The following is a 19,915-nucleotide window of genomic DNA, read 5'->3' on the forward strand; positions in this document are numbered from 1 at the left end:
GTTGCAGTGACTCACGCTTTTATTCAACCGTTGATTGACGGCTGACTCCTCAATCACTCCTAACTTTCCCCAAACCACAAGTGAGACACTGTGGGAGGGAATGGATTTGCTCACTTGTATTGTTTTGGGAGGTGTGTCCGGCTAACAGAACAACACACACAGCTGACCGCATTGCTGTTGCTCAGCCACCGTGAGATAGTTATGACTTGAAGCTTAGATATACGTGTCAAGATGCAGTGAGACGGAGCGGAGACATCCATCTGCAAAGAACACTTATCTGTTGAGTAGAAAACATGTGAGCAAACATGTGAGATACAGTTTCATTCAATCACACATTACAGCAGCGGTCTGTGCACACACACCTGGCAGAGGTCTTTGATCGGCTCCTTCTGTACATCATATCCCAAAACTGTGACCGAGACGCATGACCCCGCGTGGCTTGTCATGTTTCCTGTATGTACCTGTATGTATACCATTACAGACAGTCTTTTTCCGAGGTTTAAGTTGTTCTGCACTGCACTTCACAGTTCCAGATGTTATTGCTGGGAAGCTGACACAGATAGAGAATAGTTCTCCTCAAGCCACTTGCATGTGTATTCTATCAAAAGGTGAAATCAAACATTCAGTGAGCAATGCTACAATGGATGGCACCACATGGTTGGGATTCATGAAACCGAAATCTCAGAGAGCTCAGATCAGGATGCATGGCTTTGATAAAAAAAAAGGATTATGGGTTGGAGCTATGAGAGTTGAAGGAAGGAATATGTATTGAGAAGACAGCATGCCAAATGTGAAAAAGAACATGTGAAAAAGATTGCATAATGTCATGCACATTTTAATCTGTGCGCCTCTCATGAATAAAGTCTGGTGGTTACTTAAAACATCACAGTTGTTTTTGATAGTTCCACACACAAGTTAGTGTATATACCTCAAACATGTCACCCAAAAGAACAATATGTCCAACTTGTGGGACAGACGAGCAGTACAACTCTTTCTTTCAGCTTCACTGCACAGATTTGCAGAGTGTCTACTAGAGGTGACATTGGTGCAAATAAATGCCTGTGTGTCAGAATCAAGTTCAGACTTGACCGGCCATGATACACGTTTGCATACGTTCATTGATCTATTTTTTTTACCCAAGTTGTCCATACGGTCATTTTACACACAACTTCTCCTCCTTGCCCGTTTGTCCAAGAAGAGCGATTCCCCTCTGTTGCTCGATCTGAAGTCTCTTGAGTGTGTGTGTGTGTGTGTGTGTGTGTGTGTGTGTGTGTGTGTGTGTGTGTGTGTGTGTGTGTGTGTGTGTGTGTGTGTGTGTGTGTGTGTGTGTGTCGCAGTATGGGAGGGAGGGAGGGAGGGAGGGAGAGGAGGATTCCTTATCTGAATCGTGGATCTAAGGATAGAGGGTGTTGCATGCTCTCCTGATTGTAAGGCCCCATGAGGAAAATTTGTGGTTTGTGATAATAGGCTGAATAAATACAACTGCCTGATGATTGATGGAACGAGAGTCAGATTAGAGTTTGGCGCTGAACAACGCACACTGAGCTAACAGTGCACAGCAGCACATCTGATAATGGCTTCCATTTTCGCTTAATTAGGTTCTTTCAAAACCTGACGGGGCGCCTTGTCGTTTCCTTTGGGGGCTTCACGCAGCACTTGTTTTCTTTTGCTGTCCCAAATGTTTTCTTATCTTACTTATTTTCCTACTATTGGACTCAGGTGGGGAGATGGCAGACTTGGATATTAGCTAACAGCTTGTGGTCTGCGCGTTGGGTTTTTTTTGTTCTGATGCCAGAGGTTTGAAGTCAGCCACCTGCTAGCACTAATTGCCTGGTCTTATTCAGCAAAGAGGCCCTTCACTCCCGCCCGGATGAGGAGGAAAAACTGGGAATGGAATGCAAATTGTTATAAGCCAGTGGTAAATGTCTGAGGGATGAATGGAGGGAGGAACCCAGGTCAACACATTCAGAGTACTTTAATAAGCAGGATAGGTCAAGAGTTCAACCCTCCCCCTGCGGTGTTTGTGTTTATGAGGGATGAGAGAGAGAAAGTGAAACCAATTTAGGCCAGTATCACTAATGTCATGCTAACACAATGACACAACTATCCCTTCAAAGGCACCTTGAAAGGACACGTCTGCTGATCCATTGTTTTTCTCCTCTTCCTCAATAAAATTCCACAAAAAGACCACAAACAATGAGCTACATGCTAACAAGGTAATAGCTGATTAGCTGATTACAGGCAGGTATAATTTTGTCCTTGTTTACCATCTTTAGTCAGCATGCTAACGTGGTAATATTTGCTGATAACCTCTAAACAAATGATATTTGTACATACACCCCAAAGTTCTGGAATATTCCAAATTCTGACCTGACGACGGCACTAAATTGTAGTCAGACGATCCTCAGCCATTCTAGGGATACATTATATGTTATGTCCCGGGATGGACACAGCAATGGGATTTTGAGTTGCTGCCATACACACAGCGGCAATTCTGCCTTTTCACTCATTCAAGAAGGAGGAGAAGCACTTTAGAAAGAGTTATACAACAATACTGTTAATAACAGTATGCAACAGGCTGTGGTTTAACCAGCTGTAAAACAGGATAAACTGTTAAAGCGTAACTAATACATTTGTCTTTTTTTCAAAAATCCTTAATTTTTTCTTACAGAGTTGCGATTTAGAACCAAATTGTGTGTCTGTTCATACCTGCGCAATGTTCTTGTTGAGCAAGTAGACACCGTATTCAAAATGAAAGCGCTCTCCTCTTGGGTACAAAGGGAATCTGTTGAAGACAGGAGAAAAAGAAAAGCATGGTGTTACACGGCTGATATATTACACGTGATCCATTACCAAAAGAGTCGAGCAGCAAAAGGTATCAAGACACAGTCAAGCTGCCAACGACAGCATTGAATCCATACTGTCTATTATATTGTAGGTCCATGCATGTGAATGGGTCAATAAAGGACGCTGGGATTGAAACGGTCTTGTTTGCTTATTATTAGTCGTACTGCGATATTCAAACTGCAGCTCTTGGACCTTCGCAACAGGCATTATTATTATTATTATTTCTTTCCCATTATTGAAAGTGCCCTGGTAGTCAGCAGCGCTTATACTCAGTGACACTTGCAGAACGTCGATGGAACTGGGTGCGGCCGCCATCACGCACACACGCCACCTCTGTACCTCGTTAAACTGTAATATCAAACTGGAGTTGAGAAGGCGGAGCGGCCCGTCCATCGGTCTCTGAGCAAGAACAAAGCAGAACTTTTCTTTCAGAATGACGGTAAAACCCCCTCGGTGCCAGTCAAGTGTCACTAAGGATGGGGAAGGTGGGTATTTTCCTCATCCTTCGGGTTGGGTGCTGAGATGAGAGGGGAATATGCTGACATGTGGAGAGGGAAAACTCTTTGCTATCAGGGGCTCGGGGCAGGAGTTATCCCTTCCTGTCATTATGTGGTTATGTCTGCTTTACTCCCACGGAGGAGGGTACTGAATTTTGTGGAAACAAGCTTCATGAACTTAGATGGGCATCCAATGCCAAACCAAACACACCAGTTTGCATCAAAATACTTACCGTGACCTTCTTCACAAAACATATCGTTTATTTATCTTTTGTAGATGTTCGCTTAATTCACTAAGAATTAGTAATAAATAATGCTACATTGCAGCATTTGAGAAAACAAATAGAAACAATAGTCTCAATGCAAGTATTCAACCTGCAAAGTGTCATGGAGATGAGGACATTAATTCCAGCTTTACTCTCTTAACCTGTGGTGTCTCCCTGTCCGTCTATAACAGTCTTTCATCTGCTCCAGGAGCAACCTATAAAATAGTGAGACTCCGATTGGCTCCTTTATCATGAAGACATTATGGCTTTGAGCAAAACTCAAGGGGGTCGGTGCCCTTAAACTGGAGTCTCAAAGCAAATTCTAAAATGTGACATGCATACGATTTTTTTTAAAGCAATATCGTTCCCAGCAAATAAGTGTGACCAATTTACAAGATATGAGCCTCTGTCATTTTGTGACAGCGCTACCAGAAGCAGCAGATGTTCTCTGATGTACGTCTTCTGTAGAGTATGTGCAGACATGTGTTGTGCTGGTGAGTGTGTGTATCCGGCATGCCTTCTCTCTGTGTGTGCCCCCCAGGGACAGGGTCATGGTCTTTGGATAATCCTTTGTGAGCGCAGCTTCCCTCTAACTACGCTGTGACCAGTAAGTGCTTGAGGTGTTCGAAAAATACAGCAGAAAATACACTTACTCAGCGCTGCACTCTTCTGTCAACTGTGATCACGCTAACAGGCAAGCAAAACAGCAGGATCCATGTATTGATTCAAGAGTGACCGTGACAATTCCAAGGCCATGTTTTTAAATCAGATCTCAATGCTCCAGAATCTTCAATAAGGCGCATGTTTCTGCATCTCTGCATTGGACTTTGGGAACGTGTATTTTGTTGAATGGGATGGTAGTTTGTCTCCTGCTCGTATATGAACAGACAGCCTTCTGAGCTTGTGCTCACTGTAACACCTCCTCTCCCACACATTACACTGGCAAGTAAACGCTGAACAGATGGAGGTCTTTTTAGCTCTTGAACAGGATGCCGCTTCCAGTGAGGCGCTGTCGCCTTGGGGTCCACGCTACCAGACACTTTTTGGCCATCCACATCTCGGGCTCCGGGTCGGGGACCCCACGGAGCAAGCGACGTGCTGCAGGCCGTTTCTCAACACTGGGAAGTAACTAACAGAGAGCGGAAGAACAACAAAACCGGCATTCCCAGTATGGCTTGCCCACGAGCAGATAGGACTTGTTTGCTGATGAACACTCACGAAAAGGAAAACAGAGCCAAGTCCAACATACACAGACACACTCGCACACACAGTCACGGCCGAGTGATTAATGGGCGCTGTCCGCTGTGTCTGAAATCACACTGGAGAGCCTCCGGTTCACCAAACACCAGGAATTCCTCCCGGGGACGTCCAGTTAAGTCAAATATATTATTACACACCGGTAGGTGGGGAGGGGGAGGGCTGAGGATGTAGAGATGGAGGAGGCGGCAAAGCATTGTATGATTAGTTAACCGGGACATTTTATTATTTTATATAGTATCTAATCTGACGGGAAAAATAAATAAAACTCCCAAAAGAAAGCGTCGAAATAACCGTAAAAGATGTGTCAAACATACAACGCATGAAGCCCGGATGCAAAGTTGCAACTAATAAACATTGAATCCCTTTTTCAATGAATCCCTCAGCCATTAGCAGCAGCATAGTGAAGCGGTGCTGCACACTAAACAGGACAAAACACAGGTCCCGGAGGAGTATGAGGGCCTAAATTAGAACTCGCCCATCAGGGCGGAAGGTCCAGTACAAACCGATACAAACCAGAGTGTCTCACATGGCACTAGGTTTTTCTGCTCATGCTTGCTTTCGCCGCTTGCAACTGGTTGTGTTGGTTCTTTTCTTTTGTTTAATTCTGTTGTACGTATAAATCAAAAGCAATCAACTATCACAACAGCTAAGATTTCTTCACTTTGCCCCATCAGACCTCCGTCAGCACATCCCTCCGCTGCTTCCCTCTGTGGCAGTTCTGTTGAAGGGTTTTGTCCGTGGAATACGACAGGAGCCACAATCAACACACCCGCTCGCTTCAGCGTCCATTTAAAAAAACAATAACAAATGACAGATTGCTGAAACATGAAATGTGCTTTCATTTATATTCAACACTGTGTGAGAAAAGAAGAAAAAAAAAAGAAATGAGTTGAGAACAGAAGTAAAACTGCTGAACAGTGAGAACAATCTCACCAACGGGATGGCCGATGCGTGAGTGTTGGCTCGGAGTGCAGACACAATAAATATGTAATTATTAAGTGTGGAGACCTGAAATCGTAAATAGAGAAAAGCTGCGACACACAGGAAAGTCCCCGGTCTTTATGAGCAACAAAACGTGCGCCTCGGCCTGCCAGGGGTCCGTACACCGGCAGCTTTCAAATATAAAAAGTAAGGTCTATAGTTAAAAGGGAGGAAACCACCAATAAACACACAGCTACAGAGATAATGGGAAGGGACTTTCCTTTTTCTTCCTGATGAGGGGTCTTTTGATAGCAGATCGACTCGCAGTAATCCACCACCAGCGCCTCCCCGATCCGCGCCTCCGATCAGGTGTCAGCAGCACGCGACACCTTTCCCTCCCCCCGGATAAAATGGACACTTTTGTGGGCTATCTGAGCAAAGAGAAGCAACTTTGGGTCAACCCAACCCGCAGGCGCCAGTTACATGCGTGGCACGTACTGCTGGGTTGAAATTGACATGGCTGTCTGGAGTTTTACCATTCGGTGGGAGCTAAAATGTAGAGACCAGTCTCTTAGAGAAGGTCACCAGATTGGCAGGGGAGGGGGGGCTCTTGTGAAATCTATGGGGAGCATGTACATTTTAAGCATGTTAAAGTATATTGGACGAGCCTCTTGTGATTGCTGCATTAAACGTGTTGTAGAAAGGAGGACGCAGCTATGCAGGTGGGTGGTCGTGACTCACTTTGCCGCGGTTCACAAGGAGAGCGCTGGGAGGACTGACCTGTCGTAATGTACACAAAGGCTGAGGTCGCCACATGTGTCGGCTTGCCTGTTTAGACATCCCAATTAATACTCCAAATGTTCAAAACAACAGTTCTGGCTCACGTGTCACAGACAAGGCTTTGCCAGTATGTACAGCCTCCGTTTTAATGGTCTGTGTGTGTGTGTGTGTGTGTGTGTGTGTGTGTTTGCAAATGTCTTCAATGTGCAATTTCAAACGGCACGGGACCATAAATCATCTGGGACTGCTTTAAAAAAAAAAAAAAACACAGACACACACACCTGCCTTGCAACTGTCAAAGCTCTAATGGCAGCGGTTACTATATAAATCACAGTGAGCTGTAATTCTCAATATCTGAGAAATGATTAGACTGAGCATCTGTCGGTGAGTGCGGTTTTAATGACCGCGGCTGCACTTTAGGACCACGCTGGAACCGCTCCGCCATCTTCGCCCGGGCTATTAAAGGTCTCCTGAGTGATGTGGCGGTTGCTTGCTCTGTCATACTGGGTTTTCAACATAGCTCTTAAGAATATCCAGGGGTCTGCTGACCCCGGGGCTCCCATTTTATTTACAGTTTGTCTTTGTACATCGTTTTAAATTGCAAGCAGAGAAGGAGGAGAGGAGCTCCATCTGACGAGCAGCCAGACAGAACGTAGCACCCTCTCGCTCCAAAAACTTAGCGGACCATCACTTTATCCAAAACGCAGCCTTTAAAAATACATGACATGGTCAACACAAGTTTTCATGTTCATAGCTGCACTAATTAAGAGTCTACAATCGTGCAAGCTGCAATGTGGGAGCGTGCTGCAGCACAATGTGAACTCCATACTAACATAGGCACACATAGGCATGCGGGTAACAATGCTAGAAAGGCAGAGTGGTTAAAACACCTATTTAGGATTATTTTTTACTTATGTTTTTAGAGTCAATGATACATTTTTACATAATTATAGAAATAATAGGTCATCCTTAACACGATTAACTTTTACGAATAACCGGTGGCTGTACATTCAACTTAAAGACATGTGGATGAAAGGTCAAGGGTCAGCAAAGTCGACAGGGGTTTATGATCAGAGTACTATGTATGGCTGTGAAAACATCGTATTGTTGTTGCATATCTGGACCAAGTGGTGAACAGATGTAACGCTAGCACGGCTAAAAAGACGGATAACACTGAAAGAAAAACTGACAGGTACGTTTGTGGTTTCCCCTCAACGCATGAAGACGAACACACCGTCATTAGACATTCTCTGCATCCTTCAGGAAGTCATTCGGCGCAGATGCTTGTAGTTATCCATTTAATGAACTATGGACAACGAGTGCGCCAATAGGACGTGTAGCAGCAGGGATCTGAGATGAAGGGCTTGTGCAGTTAACCGGTCAACTTTGAGGCGACTCCTCAGCTCCAGAGCGGTCCTAAACATTGAACGCATGCTATTGTCCTGGGGTGGTTTGGCAGAAAACCTCAGTAGTAAACATTGAGCCTATTTCCAGGGTTGCCTTTGGAGTTGACATTTAGACCTAAGTAATGAACAAGTCGTTGGAATTTGATCCACCCTCATGGCTGCCAAGTCCCTTTCATCTATGAACTACTACAAGATGTGCACATCACACTGCTTAAACAATGAGTTATTCTATCATGACAGACAAGGTGCTGCCTCCTATAGAGCAACAAATCATTCTCATTATATAATGAATGCAATACTCATTTAAATATGGTTACTTGACTTGCAAATGGAGCTAAATTCTGTGAACTGAATGAAATGACTGTGTACATTAGGACACAGTCAATAAACATTCAAAGACTGAGAATGTTGGTCAGGTGGCAGCATTGCCGTTGGAGCAGAAATGCCCAGACGGCGCTCTTGAAACCCCTCTGCAAGGCCCCCTCTGTACGGCTCGATACCTACTAGGGGTGAGAAAGCCTCTGAGTTTATGAACTCCCACTTTGAGGCTTGGGTTTCTTAAAAAATATTTTTCAAATTCTTATTACATCCCGAGAGAAATAACTTAAACACTGGAAATAAATCACTTTTCATTTTCATTTTAAAAAAATGGCTACCAAAAAAATTTCAACCAAAAGTGAAACCAATGCAGAAGTGTCTTAAATGTATATTTGCTCTACTTAACGTCTACTGACCACCTTCTGGCTGCAAAAAGTCTATGAGGAAATGGCTCTACTTTCCTTCTACTCTCAGTTTATTCCGAATCTTCAGGATCGCATTCTGCAAACTAATGGGTGACGTCACCATGACCACATCCACTTCTTGCATACAGTCCATGGTCATGGTATATAATTACCTATTGCACATGTTCAGAGACATGAAACTGCTGAGGACTCAAAACAGTAACCTCCTTTCCGGGAGCGCACAAGTTCTTGTCATCTGCCCCCCCCCCCTCCCAGGTGTTACTTGTCCACCACCTCAAACAACAATGTATTTTCCGTTTGAACCATTCAGTGATGTGCAAATCCTACTGGTATCTATTGTTACCTTTAGCCGTGATAAAGAACAAAGCAACCTGATTGGCCTCACGTAGAAGGCAGCGCTTGCTTTTTAATGGCCGTGCTCTGGTCTCAATCAGACACTGGGCATCTGGATCGCATCTCCTTCGTTCTCCCCCCATGCAATCAGAAACACTGAACCGGGCTCTCCACATGCAAAATGTGGGTGCAACATGTCATCAGGTCCAGAGAACGTCTTGAATTCGGGGGCGGGGGGGGCACCAGTCATATTCCACCTTAGTTTCAAACTTTGGAGGGGAACAAAGTTCAGATAAACACATGCCCTGAATTATTTTGCTCCGTTAAAAATATCAGACAATATAAAGTAAGGTGGCCAAACTAGCATATATTTATATTCTCAACCATCCAAATCCTATAAAACCATTATTTTCTTGCTCGACCAAACCCGGGACTTTGAGCCATTAGAACAAGCAGCTACATGTTGGGAGAGATCTAGATCCACACCTGATGCTGCCGCAGAGCCACAGACGAGGAGATGCTGAGCCGTACTTTGAGGATGCATTACAGCGCCACGTGTAACCAAACCGCCATACAGTTCCTTTTGTGCGCGCCAATATAATTGACCGGCTGCTTGCTAATCCGATCGCGAGCCACGTCACTCATCACCTCTGGCTGCCCCTTTCCGACACTTTAATCGCCCCTTTTTGGTCGACTTTTAGAGCTTGGCTGCTTGCTTTCCGTCTCCCACACGTCATTTTGATGCGAGTCTGCCGCCCGCCGGGACCTCAGGGGTCATAAACATGTGAAGAAGGGGGTGCAAGTTTGCTGGAGCGTTCGGCCCCACTCAGGGACACCTAAGGGCAAAGCTGGACTGTCGTGTCTGTTCAACAGCCACGCGGCCGACGGGTTTATTTTTTCATCTGCCGGGAGTAAATATCCTGCACGGCAGGACGAGGAATGCGACTCCCAGTGAGCCCCTCCAGCTGTTGTCATGACATAATCACCCACACAGAGAGGCGCGGCCACGCCATCGCCGCGTTGCCTGATAATGGCTCTCTTTCGCACACACTTTCTCCCGGCTGTTTTCTTTTAAGTGCGACACATGTGGACGTAAAAGTGTCGGTGCTCATTCATGATTCATCCCCGTGCGCCTCCTTCGGACAGAGATAAGAAGTCATTAAGCAGGAGCAGGGAGAGCCCATGGTTGGCAGGCTGTTCACAGCTTGACCTCCCAAAAGTAATCATCGTAGTTTGTATACATCTCACAAAATGATTGGTAATCATGAATCAAGAAGTGTAGAGAGTGACGTGCTGCACAGGGTCTGGGCGGATGGGTGGGTTCCAAAAAGCAGTACACTTTCACTCAGGAGACCGCAGTTCCTGTCCCGCGTCAAACCACAAGTCACCTTTAATCTATTCGACAAGTTTTGTACTACGGTGTTACCGCTTTTCTAGTTATTTTATCTCAAACCACAATCTTTTCCCTTTTTCTAAAAGTAGTAGTTTCGAGTAAAGTGGGAAGACTGTATAAACGTAACCAGACGCTTGCTGGACATAGGAGAGCGCACAATTAAATGAGAACTTTTTGCAATAATATATATCTATCTATATAGATATATATATATATATATATATGTCAATTGACCATTGAATGGTAAACAGCCAAAAGAACATGTGTACAATGTTGTTCCATGAAAACACATCGAAAAGGACTGAATTTATCAAGGCAGTGTGCTGCAAAAGAAGAAAATTGGGCAGAATGTAAGAGCTAATCATCTTTATTCTCCCCTTGCAGCTTTGACCGGACCTGGACTACTCACACGAACACCACATCGCTGACAATTCGTAACTCTGCCTGATCGTCCTCCCATCTCGCCCCCTCTCACACTCATTGAAGGTGGTCCTGCACGTGTGGAATGTCAATGTGCATACCTGAGCATTTTGCGTGTTTTTATATCCCAACTTGATGTATCGTTACAAGACCATAAATTAAACAAATAATACTGTTATTACACTGGCTGTAATTGCAGTCCCTGTACAATCCATGACAAACCACCCTGTCAAAGCCCAAGAAGAGGTTGGATTTTCTGTTTATAATTTCTTGCTCCCTACATCAACATATCATTATCAATCCGGAATAGTTCACCAAACTGCTGTGGAGGAAGCAAAGAGGTTACATCCACCCACAGGGTGTGACTGGGACTTACAGAGTAAGGAACTGGTTACCAGCACAGCTACAGCGCCCCCTGTTCAAGTGCGGTCAAATGGAACTATACCAGAAAAATAGGCAGTAGGAAGAGTTAAAGAGCTTCCAAGAAAAAAAATGATTGCCTTTGATTGCCTCTTCATTTGAAACAGCCATCATTAAGTTTACTATTAAGTTAAGAGGTCAACTGTTCAATGGATGACACAGAATACGGAAGCTCCTGCACACACCTGGAGTCCGTTGCGTATAGAGAGTGATGCAGCGCCGCTAGCAGCCACTAATGGAAAACAGGATGCTGGAGTCACTGGGATGATTTCGTCCTGAGACGAAAGACCTCTACAGCCACCGTATCTTAGTTTACCCAGGACAACTGACCCAGATGAGTTACAAGCATGTATAGATGGACAAGAACTGTATCAGGTCACACCTCTCTCTTACGCAGTGTTCACACGGTGGTCAAATCGGGGGTTTGGGTGTAACAATATTTTTTTTAACTGTGGCCAATATCTGATCATGAATTGACCGACCTGCAGAAAAAAACCTTTAGCATGGAGGTCACACGAAGGCAGGCGAGGTATCCGTTCATGGCTTTATTTATTGGTTGTTGCTCAGCAGATGACAGCAAATTTAGGAGCAGATGATAACGAGGAATAACAACAAAAAGCCAGATGTTTAATTAGGGCTTTTTGTGGACCATTGGCCGCTACCTCTGTACAAAGGTGAGTATGGAGGACGTGTCAGAGCAAGAAGTGGCAGGATTCAAGATGTTGATAGTTAACTGGTGCCATGGAAACGTACAGAATAAGTGGCTGCATGTGTCCACGCCAATGCACGAAACAGTTGCCTTTAATTGACTCAAACATGCTCCATAGAGACTGCAGAAAACGCCAGTCGCCTCAAAGGCATTTTTTTAGAGCACAAATACATTTGTATCCACGGAAGCTACCGTGCATGTGGTACGGGAAAAGCAGTTAGAAAATACTCACTGCACCACTCCGTATTCAATATTTGAATTTATGATCCTCTTTAATCGGAAATATAGGGCCTCACTGAGAATAACAGCACAACAAGGCTGGAAATGTATTGACTACAATAACTCAGGTCTTCTCTCTCTCTGGAGGCACTGGGTTCTTGATGCTTTCATACTTGGATTGATTACTTAAAATGTAAAAAAGTTGGTGGAAATAAAAGAGCGGTGTGATCACAAAGCGGTGATAATGACAAAATAAACATTAAGCACGTACTGTCGGTTTGACCATATGTACTTTCTTTTCAAGTGTAATGAATACAAACAAACGTTGAAAGTTTATTTCAAACTTGACTTTCTGTTGGAAATGAGTACCAGCTCAAATATTGAATTAAAACCTTTTCCATTCACGGCTTTCATTTCCCGGTGAGAATTGAAATCAGACTTTAGGGGTGGCAACTCTGTTATTGTGAAGACTTTCCTGTGAGTACAACGATGGCTTTTCAACAGCTACGGAAATAGTACAAATTGCGTTGAACAATTGAAAAACAGTTGCTGTGAACAATAAACACAAGCGGTGTCAGACGGAATTACAACAAAATCAAAGGATAATTTAATATTTAATGACGATAGTCATTTTAAGAAAAAACTTCTGAAAAAACTAATATAGTTTTAGCACCCTTCAATATGCATATAAAGATTTAACAGCATGCAAGTGAGGATTCGTTTTGGGGATCTTGGACACTCCGCCAACGGCTCAACGGATTACACCTTGGTGATGATTTTCATATTGGGTAAATACAGTCATATTCTCAAAGAAACTAAGAGTGGATTCAACTTTTCCTTTCTTTCACCTCCAGTTACCATTGTTCTGCCCCAACTGACTGTCTAGTACAAATAAAAGTAAACAAAGCAAAGTTGTGAAAAAAATGTTTTTAAGTTAGCAAATCAGTCGCTTCATTACAACTTCTTTTGATTTTTCAGTGTCAATATACGTTGTTGGAATTTGTGACGGGAGAGAAGATTCAACATACTCCATAGACAGACTGCAGAAATAGCCAGATCCCTCAAAGGTATTTTTTTAGGGCATGAATACATTTAGTATCCACGGGTCAAAGCAGTTAGAAAATACTCACTTCAACACTTACAAGTCTTTGAAATCTGGAAGCACTGGGCAAGCTAAAACTGCTCTTAAAGTTTCCCATACACATATCGAGTTCTTCAGTCCCCCTATATTTTGAAATATTAATATAGTATGCAGTTCCACATCCATTTAAAAAACGCGTTATGACTGGAATTTTGTACTTTTGGTTTTATCTGACGTTTTAATGGCGTTAAATGTTATCTGTTGTCACACGTCTATGATACAAATAGAAGCAATGCAGAAATTGTCAGGTTCTTTACAGATTGCTTACACACTAAAAATATAAATAAATAATAAATCTACCAAGTCATCAGCATGACCATCATCTGTGGTTTCAGAGTCCTGATCCTGCTGAGACAACTGAAAACATTGGGTGCTCGTGTTGCTGTGCCAATTGTTTACAGGTGGAAGAGTGGCTGCCAAAAGCAAACATTTGGCTGCCAGTTCCTCCGAATGGAATGGCAACCTGGGAAACCCTTACTGTTTTACCAGAGTTTTTGTTTCTCTCCATATAAAAGAAGAATTACAGCTGCTACCAAAACCACTGGGTGCAGCCATAGTCTGTTAAAGTCCTTTACGTGTTTGTATAAACAGCCAATTTCCAAAATATCCCTGTTTACATGACAGCATGTTGGAGAAGTGTTTCTTTTTTTCTCAAACAAATAACTTGTTTGTTGACTCACCGCAATTAAATTGAACAATAGCAGTAAGACAGGATTACGGCACATTACCCAAGGTCTTCAAGTGGAATACAACACTGTTTGAAAGGGCTCATTTGTATTGGCAAGTATTGCTTCTCCTGAAGGTCAACACTAATGTTGCTAATGCTACAGTGCACACAAGGCTGACAGAGAGCAAAACGTCAGCCTCAATATACAACTCCTCTCAATTGGGAATAGTGCAGATGTTTTGAAGTAGGGATGTTTGTGTAATTAAGGTTTCAGTTTGGCCGACGCCATCTTGGATGATGGCCATTGCCGACTTGGCTTTACGAGTGAACAGACGTTACCATACGTAGAGAAACCACATACCTGTCTAGTAACAACCTGATAACCCAACCTAAAACCTACTCGGCTTTATGGTGTAATTGACCATAAATGGAGCATAATTTACTAAATGATCGTCATGCTTTATTGAAGATGTGAAAGTAGCAATTGAGACCATAAACTCATGTTTACGGAGGTCATACATCTAGAGAAAAGTAGGGTCATTTTCTCATAGACTTCAAAGCAACCTGACTTTTTCAATCTTTTTGAAAGACTGATGGCCAGTAGAAACAGTGCAAGTTTACTTCCACAGTGGCTTCACTAGTCACAACTGGAGGTTGTAACTGGTTACACCATGACTATCCCTTTAACTCGATCCTGAAAAACAACCATAAGCCCAAATGGACACTCACACAACGTTTCTGAGGCATGTCCTTCATAAGAATGGGATGGAAAGTCAGAGTGACCTTAACCACAAATAGCATTGGGCAAATTACCATCAAGTAAGTAAAAAATATTATAGATATAAATTTAAATCAATCCATTGGTAGAAGAAATGGAGATTTAAGAGATGCGTGTTGAGTTTAGACATCCAAGCATGGAGCTCACTTACTCTCTCTCCTTCTCAGTGAGTCGGTCAGTGATGGTGTCCTTGATGGAGGAGCGCGAACCCTTGTGGATCACTGGGTACCGAAGAGGGATCTGCAGGAAGCACGAGATCATCAGGACCAGGTGCGACGTGTAACCCAGGGAGACCGCCAGGCTCCCATCATCCTTAGCTGCAGGGGACAGAGCAAAAGAGACGATCCCGTACGATCAGAGTGTTGCTAAACAAAGCACAAAATGCTCTTTCAAAGGTGACCTGCGTGAACCTACCAAAGCCTCTGAGACCAGACAAACGCAGATTTAATTAAAAACAGCATCATTTAAATAAAAAGAAAAGGTATTTTATCACACTAACAGCTTGAAAGCACTGTCAGCATGTCTCACATGGAAAAAGTAAAACAGCGTTTACATACAGCGGGTCCACATCCTGAGGATTACAAACAAACATCCCTCCCAAAGATAGTTTGGCGGCGGGAAGAGGAGCCGTGGCATTCATGTGGGATGGTGTTATGAAAGCGATACAAGATTTGGCACGGCCCACAAAGTACCCTAAAAACAAAACATCGGTTGCAGTGAGATTGTCAACATCATTTCGATACGTGCTTGAAAAGCAAAAGCATCACGAATAGCTATTCCCTGAGCCCAGGGTAACTGTTCTAGTGGAAAGCTGGACAGAAAACTATCCCCGCTTTAAGTAGGGAGAATGGCTTCAAGACAACACATTAAGTTGTTTCACATTCTCAAACAGCGGCAGGACACTGCTGGAGGCAAAGGGCTCGAAATCACTGTGGTTTTCATCAATGCGCATGTAATGCTGGACTGTGGCCAAAGTGAAGGCTCTGCATGGTTCAAACCTATTTTCACACAGACCGTCACATTGTTTTCCTTGCATATTCTTATCCACAGCACCGAAAAGATAAAAAAGCATCTGAAATAATCCGCTTGTTGTCCTCTGGTGCTTTTGGATGATGTGGCTGCACACCAAAAGGTCAAGTAAAGGTCACTTTAGTCTGCGAGTACAGACAGCTGGTCTCTCGTCAGGCTGAGCCGACAAGGGAAGCTTAGTTAAGTGTAAAACACTGAAGGGCTTCAGTGGAGTGACGCTGTGCTCCACTTTGACCCCCAGTGGGATTAAGACTCCAACTAACCCTGACCCTGGTCTCTAATGGGGAACATCCTCCTCCTGTGGGCGGCTCCAGACACGATCAGGCTTTTTTCCAGGGCAGACCTCACACAAATCAGGGCGTGGGGTTAAATGAAGAGGGTGAAAACGCATGCTTATACAGACGGCCTTTCTGAAAAAAAAAGAAAAAAAAAGTCTCAGCCTTTTCGTTGCACTGCCTTTTGCAAGATTTCACCAGTAATGTTAGAGGGTGAATATACTAATGGCTGGCTGGGTGGTGTGAAATCCGTCCTCTGCATTTCACAAACAACAAGCCGTCTGACTGGGAGGCCCAGGAAAGTTTGCTGTAAGTGCATTAGTTCTCTGTGAGGCCTTTCACCCTCCACCACAGCACATGCCCGGAGGCTTTGCTCATTGCCCGGGGTCCAACAGACGCAGGGCCGCGAGGCGGGAGCAGACGCAGGCCTCAACCTCATGGGAACCAGCGATGGCTGCAAACAAAGTGGGCTGGCTGTCAGTACGACACCCTCCACTGTGCCGTTGAAATATGCTATGACAGGTGGGGGGCAACAGGGGATAGGGAGTGTGATTTTTTGAGTTATGGGGGTCCAGAGGCCCGACGGGTCTCCTCAGCTGTGAGGGAGGGTTCCTGGGGAATGTTGACGGGACAATTGCTTTTGTGTTCTTAGTGGAAGACAAGTGCTGAGGAACCATTCACTGCCCGTTCTATCGCAGCAAGCGGCAGTTTGTCACCTCGCTGTGACATGAGACCCCGTTTATCAGGGCGCGTGTACCTCCCTCTAGCACGCTGCAATGACATTATTACAAGGATGTTGTGGATAAAACTGCGTTGTGACAAAGCTTCTTGTTTTTATTTTTCAGAGCTGCATCACTGATATTGCACTGTGTGCTTATTGCGGACTATGTCTCTTTGGGGGTGGTGGGACCAGATACAAAAGCATCTAGTGACAAGACTCTATGATACTGTAGTGGGCTGAAAAGCTCCTCAATCCAGTAGTCCAGGGGTCAAACAGAAAGGCCAAGTGCACAACAACAGAATAATCCAAACCTAATCTGTCTGCCTGACTCTGAACTCTTTTTTTCTGGCTTATCATTTTCGAACTAGATTTGTATGAGGCCTTCTCACTCACTCACTTTGTTGGAACTATGCGTGAGAGAAACACTGGCCAAAAGATCTATCGATTAATTTTTTTTGACTGTGAACCATATATTGACACAAAATGAAACTGCAGCAAGAATTTCATCAAAATGTAGGACAACTGAGAGATTAGGCTACTCTAAATAAAAAGGGATGCTTGTTTTCACCCACCATTGTGAGAATATTATAGGTAGGTTTAACGAGATGAGCAGTGGATGGGGTCAAACAATTATACCTTTGCAGAAGAAAATATCCCCAACGAGAAGACGCAAATAAAGCAGCCCCAATGGAATCTCAAATGTTAGAAAAACTCAAAGTGAATATGACTTAAGTAATTTACTGTAGCTGTTTTTCAACTATTGAGTAGAGGGCCGGCCTCTGTGGACGTTTAAGTCAAATATCCATGGACATCATCATTTATCATTCTGCTTTAGTCAGCCTTTCCTCCTCAGCCAGGTAGGAAAACTTTGAAGCAATATTTCTATTTTTTGCCGATTTGGCGCAAGTTGTTTTTTGTGCATAAACTGGCAGTAAACATAACAGATGGATGGAAATATACATATTGTCAGAAGGAGAAAAAAAAATGACACGCATAAATACTGCTGTGTGCATGCCTGTTCATTTGAATTCAAAGATGGTCTTTGCTGCAGGAAAGTGATCATACAGGCGCTCTATCATTACCGGCTCATCACATACACCGTATTTGAGACAGTAATCGGTTATGTGTGACTATAAAAATTTGAGGAATGTCAACCTTTCAGTGCTAGTAAAACTATTGATAATACAATTACGTTGTTATGTCTTTTATGCATTGAAATGGCACACTGTACCAATGATTATAAAATGACAGTCATGAATACTGGAAGCTGTAATACCATAGCACAGTGATGCAGTGTTTCCCCTACCATTGAACAAGGGGGGCACCTCGCCCCCCGTCGGCTGGTCCGTTCACCCTAGCGAGGTTGTAAACCCAGGGGAAACACTGTGATGCCAAATTGCTACTTATAGTTGCCAAAGTTCTGATCTCATTGATGGTGAATGAATGAGATAATCGGCCTTCGGATTGGGTTCTCTGCGTCAAACATTTACATATAACCACAATCGTTAACATTTGTTCGGCAACGCTTACCACATCGTATCCTCACGTAACCTCGAAAACACACAACCAAGCACGTGATCAATTACCTTGAAAGTCCTCAGAGTTTGGCAGCTTCACTTCGCAGATGACATAATCCGACTGATTGGCCTGCAATTTTAAATAAAAGGTTTTGTGTTAAAGACGATGAAAACCGTGTGTGAAAAAGAGACACTTGCTTTCAATCTTCCCATCACTGTGTCAGCATAGGAAATGTTTGGTTTGAGAGCCAAACTTAGTGACGTTAATGTTTATCTCATTGTTATTCAACAGATAGGTGCTCGCTCAAAAGAAATAACACTTGGAATTCATACATTCTTCTGGAACCAATTTGCACCATTTCAGCTTGATTAAAGCCTCCATATCGTAAGCAGATCATTCTTTGCACGTCAACAATGTGTTGTGCAGCAGGGAACCGTCCGGTTTGACTCACCACGTCGATGGGGTAGATGTAGGAGAGCTCGGAGAGGAGCTGACGACAGCGGAAGGTGAGCTGGGCGTTGGACTTGAGGAACTGCTCTCTGGGGGAAACAAACACCAGACACAACCATGAGCTTGCAGGGTAACGAGTGGAGGACATTGGGAGAGGAGAGGCAAAGGAAGAGCCCAGATGATACGGCAGGGGAAGGACTGTAGCTGATGCCTCTAGGCTTGTCACAGGGATCCGCTGTGAGGCATGGAGGGAATCCATGTTGGTGAAAACAAAGGATTCATCATGAAAAAAAAAGACAAACTTTGTATACACCGCAGATCTGTAGGTAGCACAATCACGGTGTATCCAGTGCGGTATATTGTCTGAGGGGAAATTTTCACATTGCCGGCGATAAGACCAACGAGTGGAACATTTTGTTCGGGCTGCTACAAAAAAAAGGTATTTTGTTTACGGTGCTATCCATAACTGGTCAGTGAGGCCACTCAAGGTCTCAAGGTCACAACAGAGATGCACTGAAAAATAGAAATTACTTTATCTGTTCTTCTTCTTCTTGATTCCAATGCCTGAACTTTTGTACCGGCCGATACAGAGTAGAAATCAGATACCAGTGTTTTATAAAAACTAAAACAACCTGCCCCCCGCCTAATAACTATATACATTATATAGTTAATATATTAATATATTACATTGCTATGAAAATACAGGGCGGCACGGTGGCGTGGTGGTTAGCACTGTCGCCTCACGGCAAGGCCTGGGTTCGATTCCGCCCAGTGGCCTTTCTGTGTGGAGTCTGCATGTTCTCCCCGTGTCTGCGTGGGTTCTCTCCGGGTACTCCGGCTTCCTCCCACAGTCTAAAGACATGCTCTGGAGATCAGGTTAATTGGGGACTTTAAATTGCCCGTAGATGTGTGAATGTGAGTGTGAATGGTCGTTTGTCTCTGTGTAGCCCTGCGATTGGCTGGCGACCAATCCAGGATGTACCCTGTCTATCGCCCGAAGTTGGCTGGGATGGACTCCAGCCCCCCCGCGACCCTGTGTGCAGGATAAGCAGTTTGACAATGGATGGATTGCTATGAAAATATCTTCTTAAAATAAATCATGGTAATTTTGTGATTGACCTT

The 19,915-nt window shown here is 43.9% G+C and overlaps 1 protein-coding gene across 1 annotated transcript in view; it reads right to left on the reverse strand.

The window, feature by feature from the left end:
• The window catches only part of uvrag (UV radiation resistance associated gene), a 73,194-nt gene that overhangs the window by 31,978 nt on the left and 21,301 nt on the right, over positions 1 to 19,915 (reverse strand). Inside the window, exons 10-13 of the mRNA XM_040181941.2 lie at positions 18,795 to 18,882; positions 18,412 to 18,472; positions 14,952 to 15,117; positions 2,710 to 2,785 (exon numbers count right to left, since the gene is read on the reverse strand). Coding sequence (XP_040037875.2) covers positions 2,710 to 2,785; positions 14,952 to 15,117; positions 18,412 to 18,472; positions 18,795 to 18,882 — 391 coding nt within the window. The remainder of the gene's footprint in view (positions 1 to 2,709; positions 2,786 to 14,951; positions 15,118 to 18,411; positions 18,473 to 18,794; positions 18,883 to 19,915) is intronic.

The sequence above is a fragment of the Gasterosteus aculeatus genome, chromosome 7 (genome assembly GCF_964276395.1).
Source record: "Gasterosteus aculeatus chromosome 7, fGasAcu3.hap1.1, whole genome shotgun sequence".
In the NCBI taxonomy this organism is placed as follows: domain Eukaryota; kingdom Metazoa; phylum Chordata; class Actinopteri; order Perciformes; family Gasterosteidae; genus Gasterosteus; species Gasterosteus aculeatus.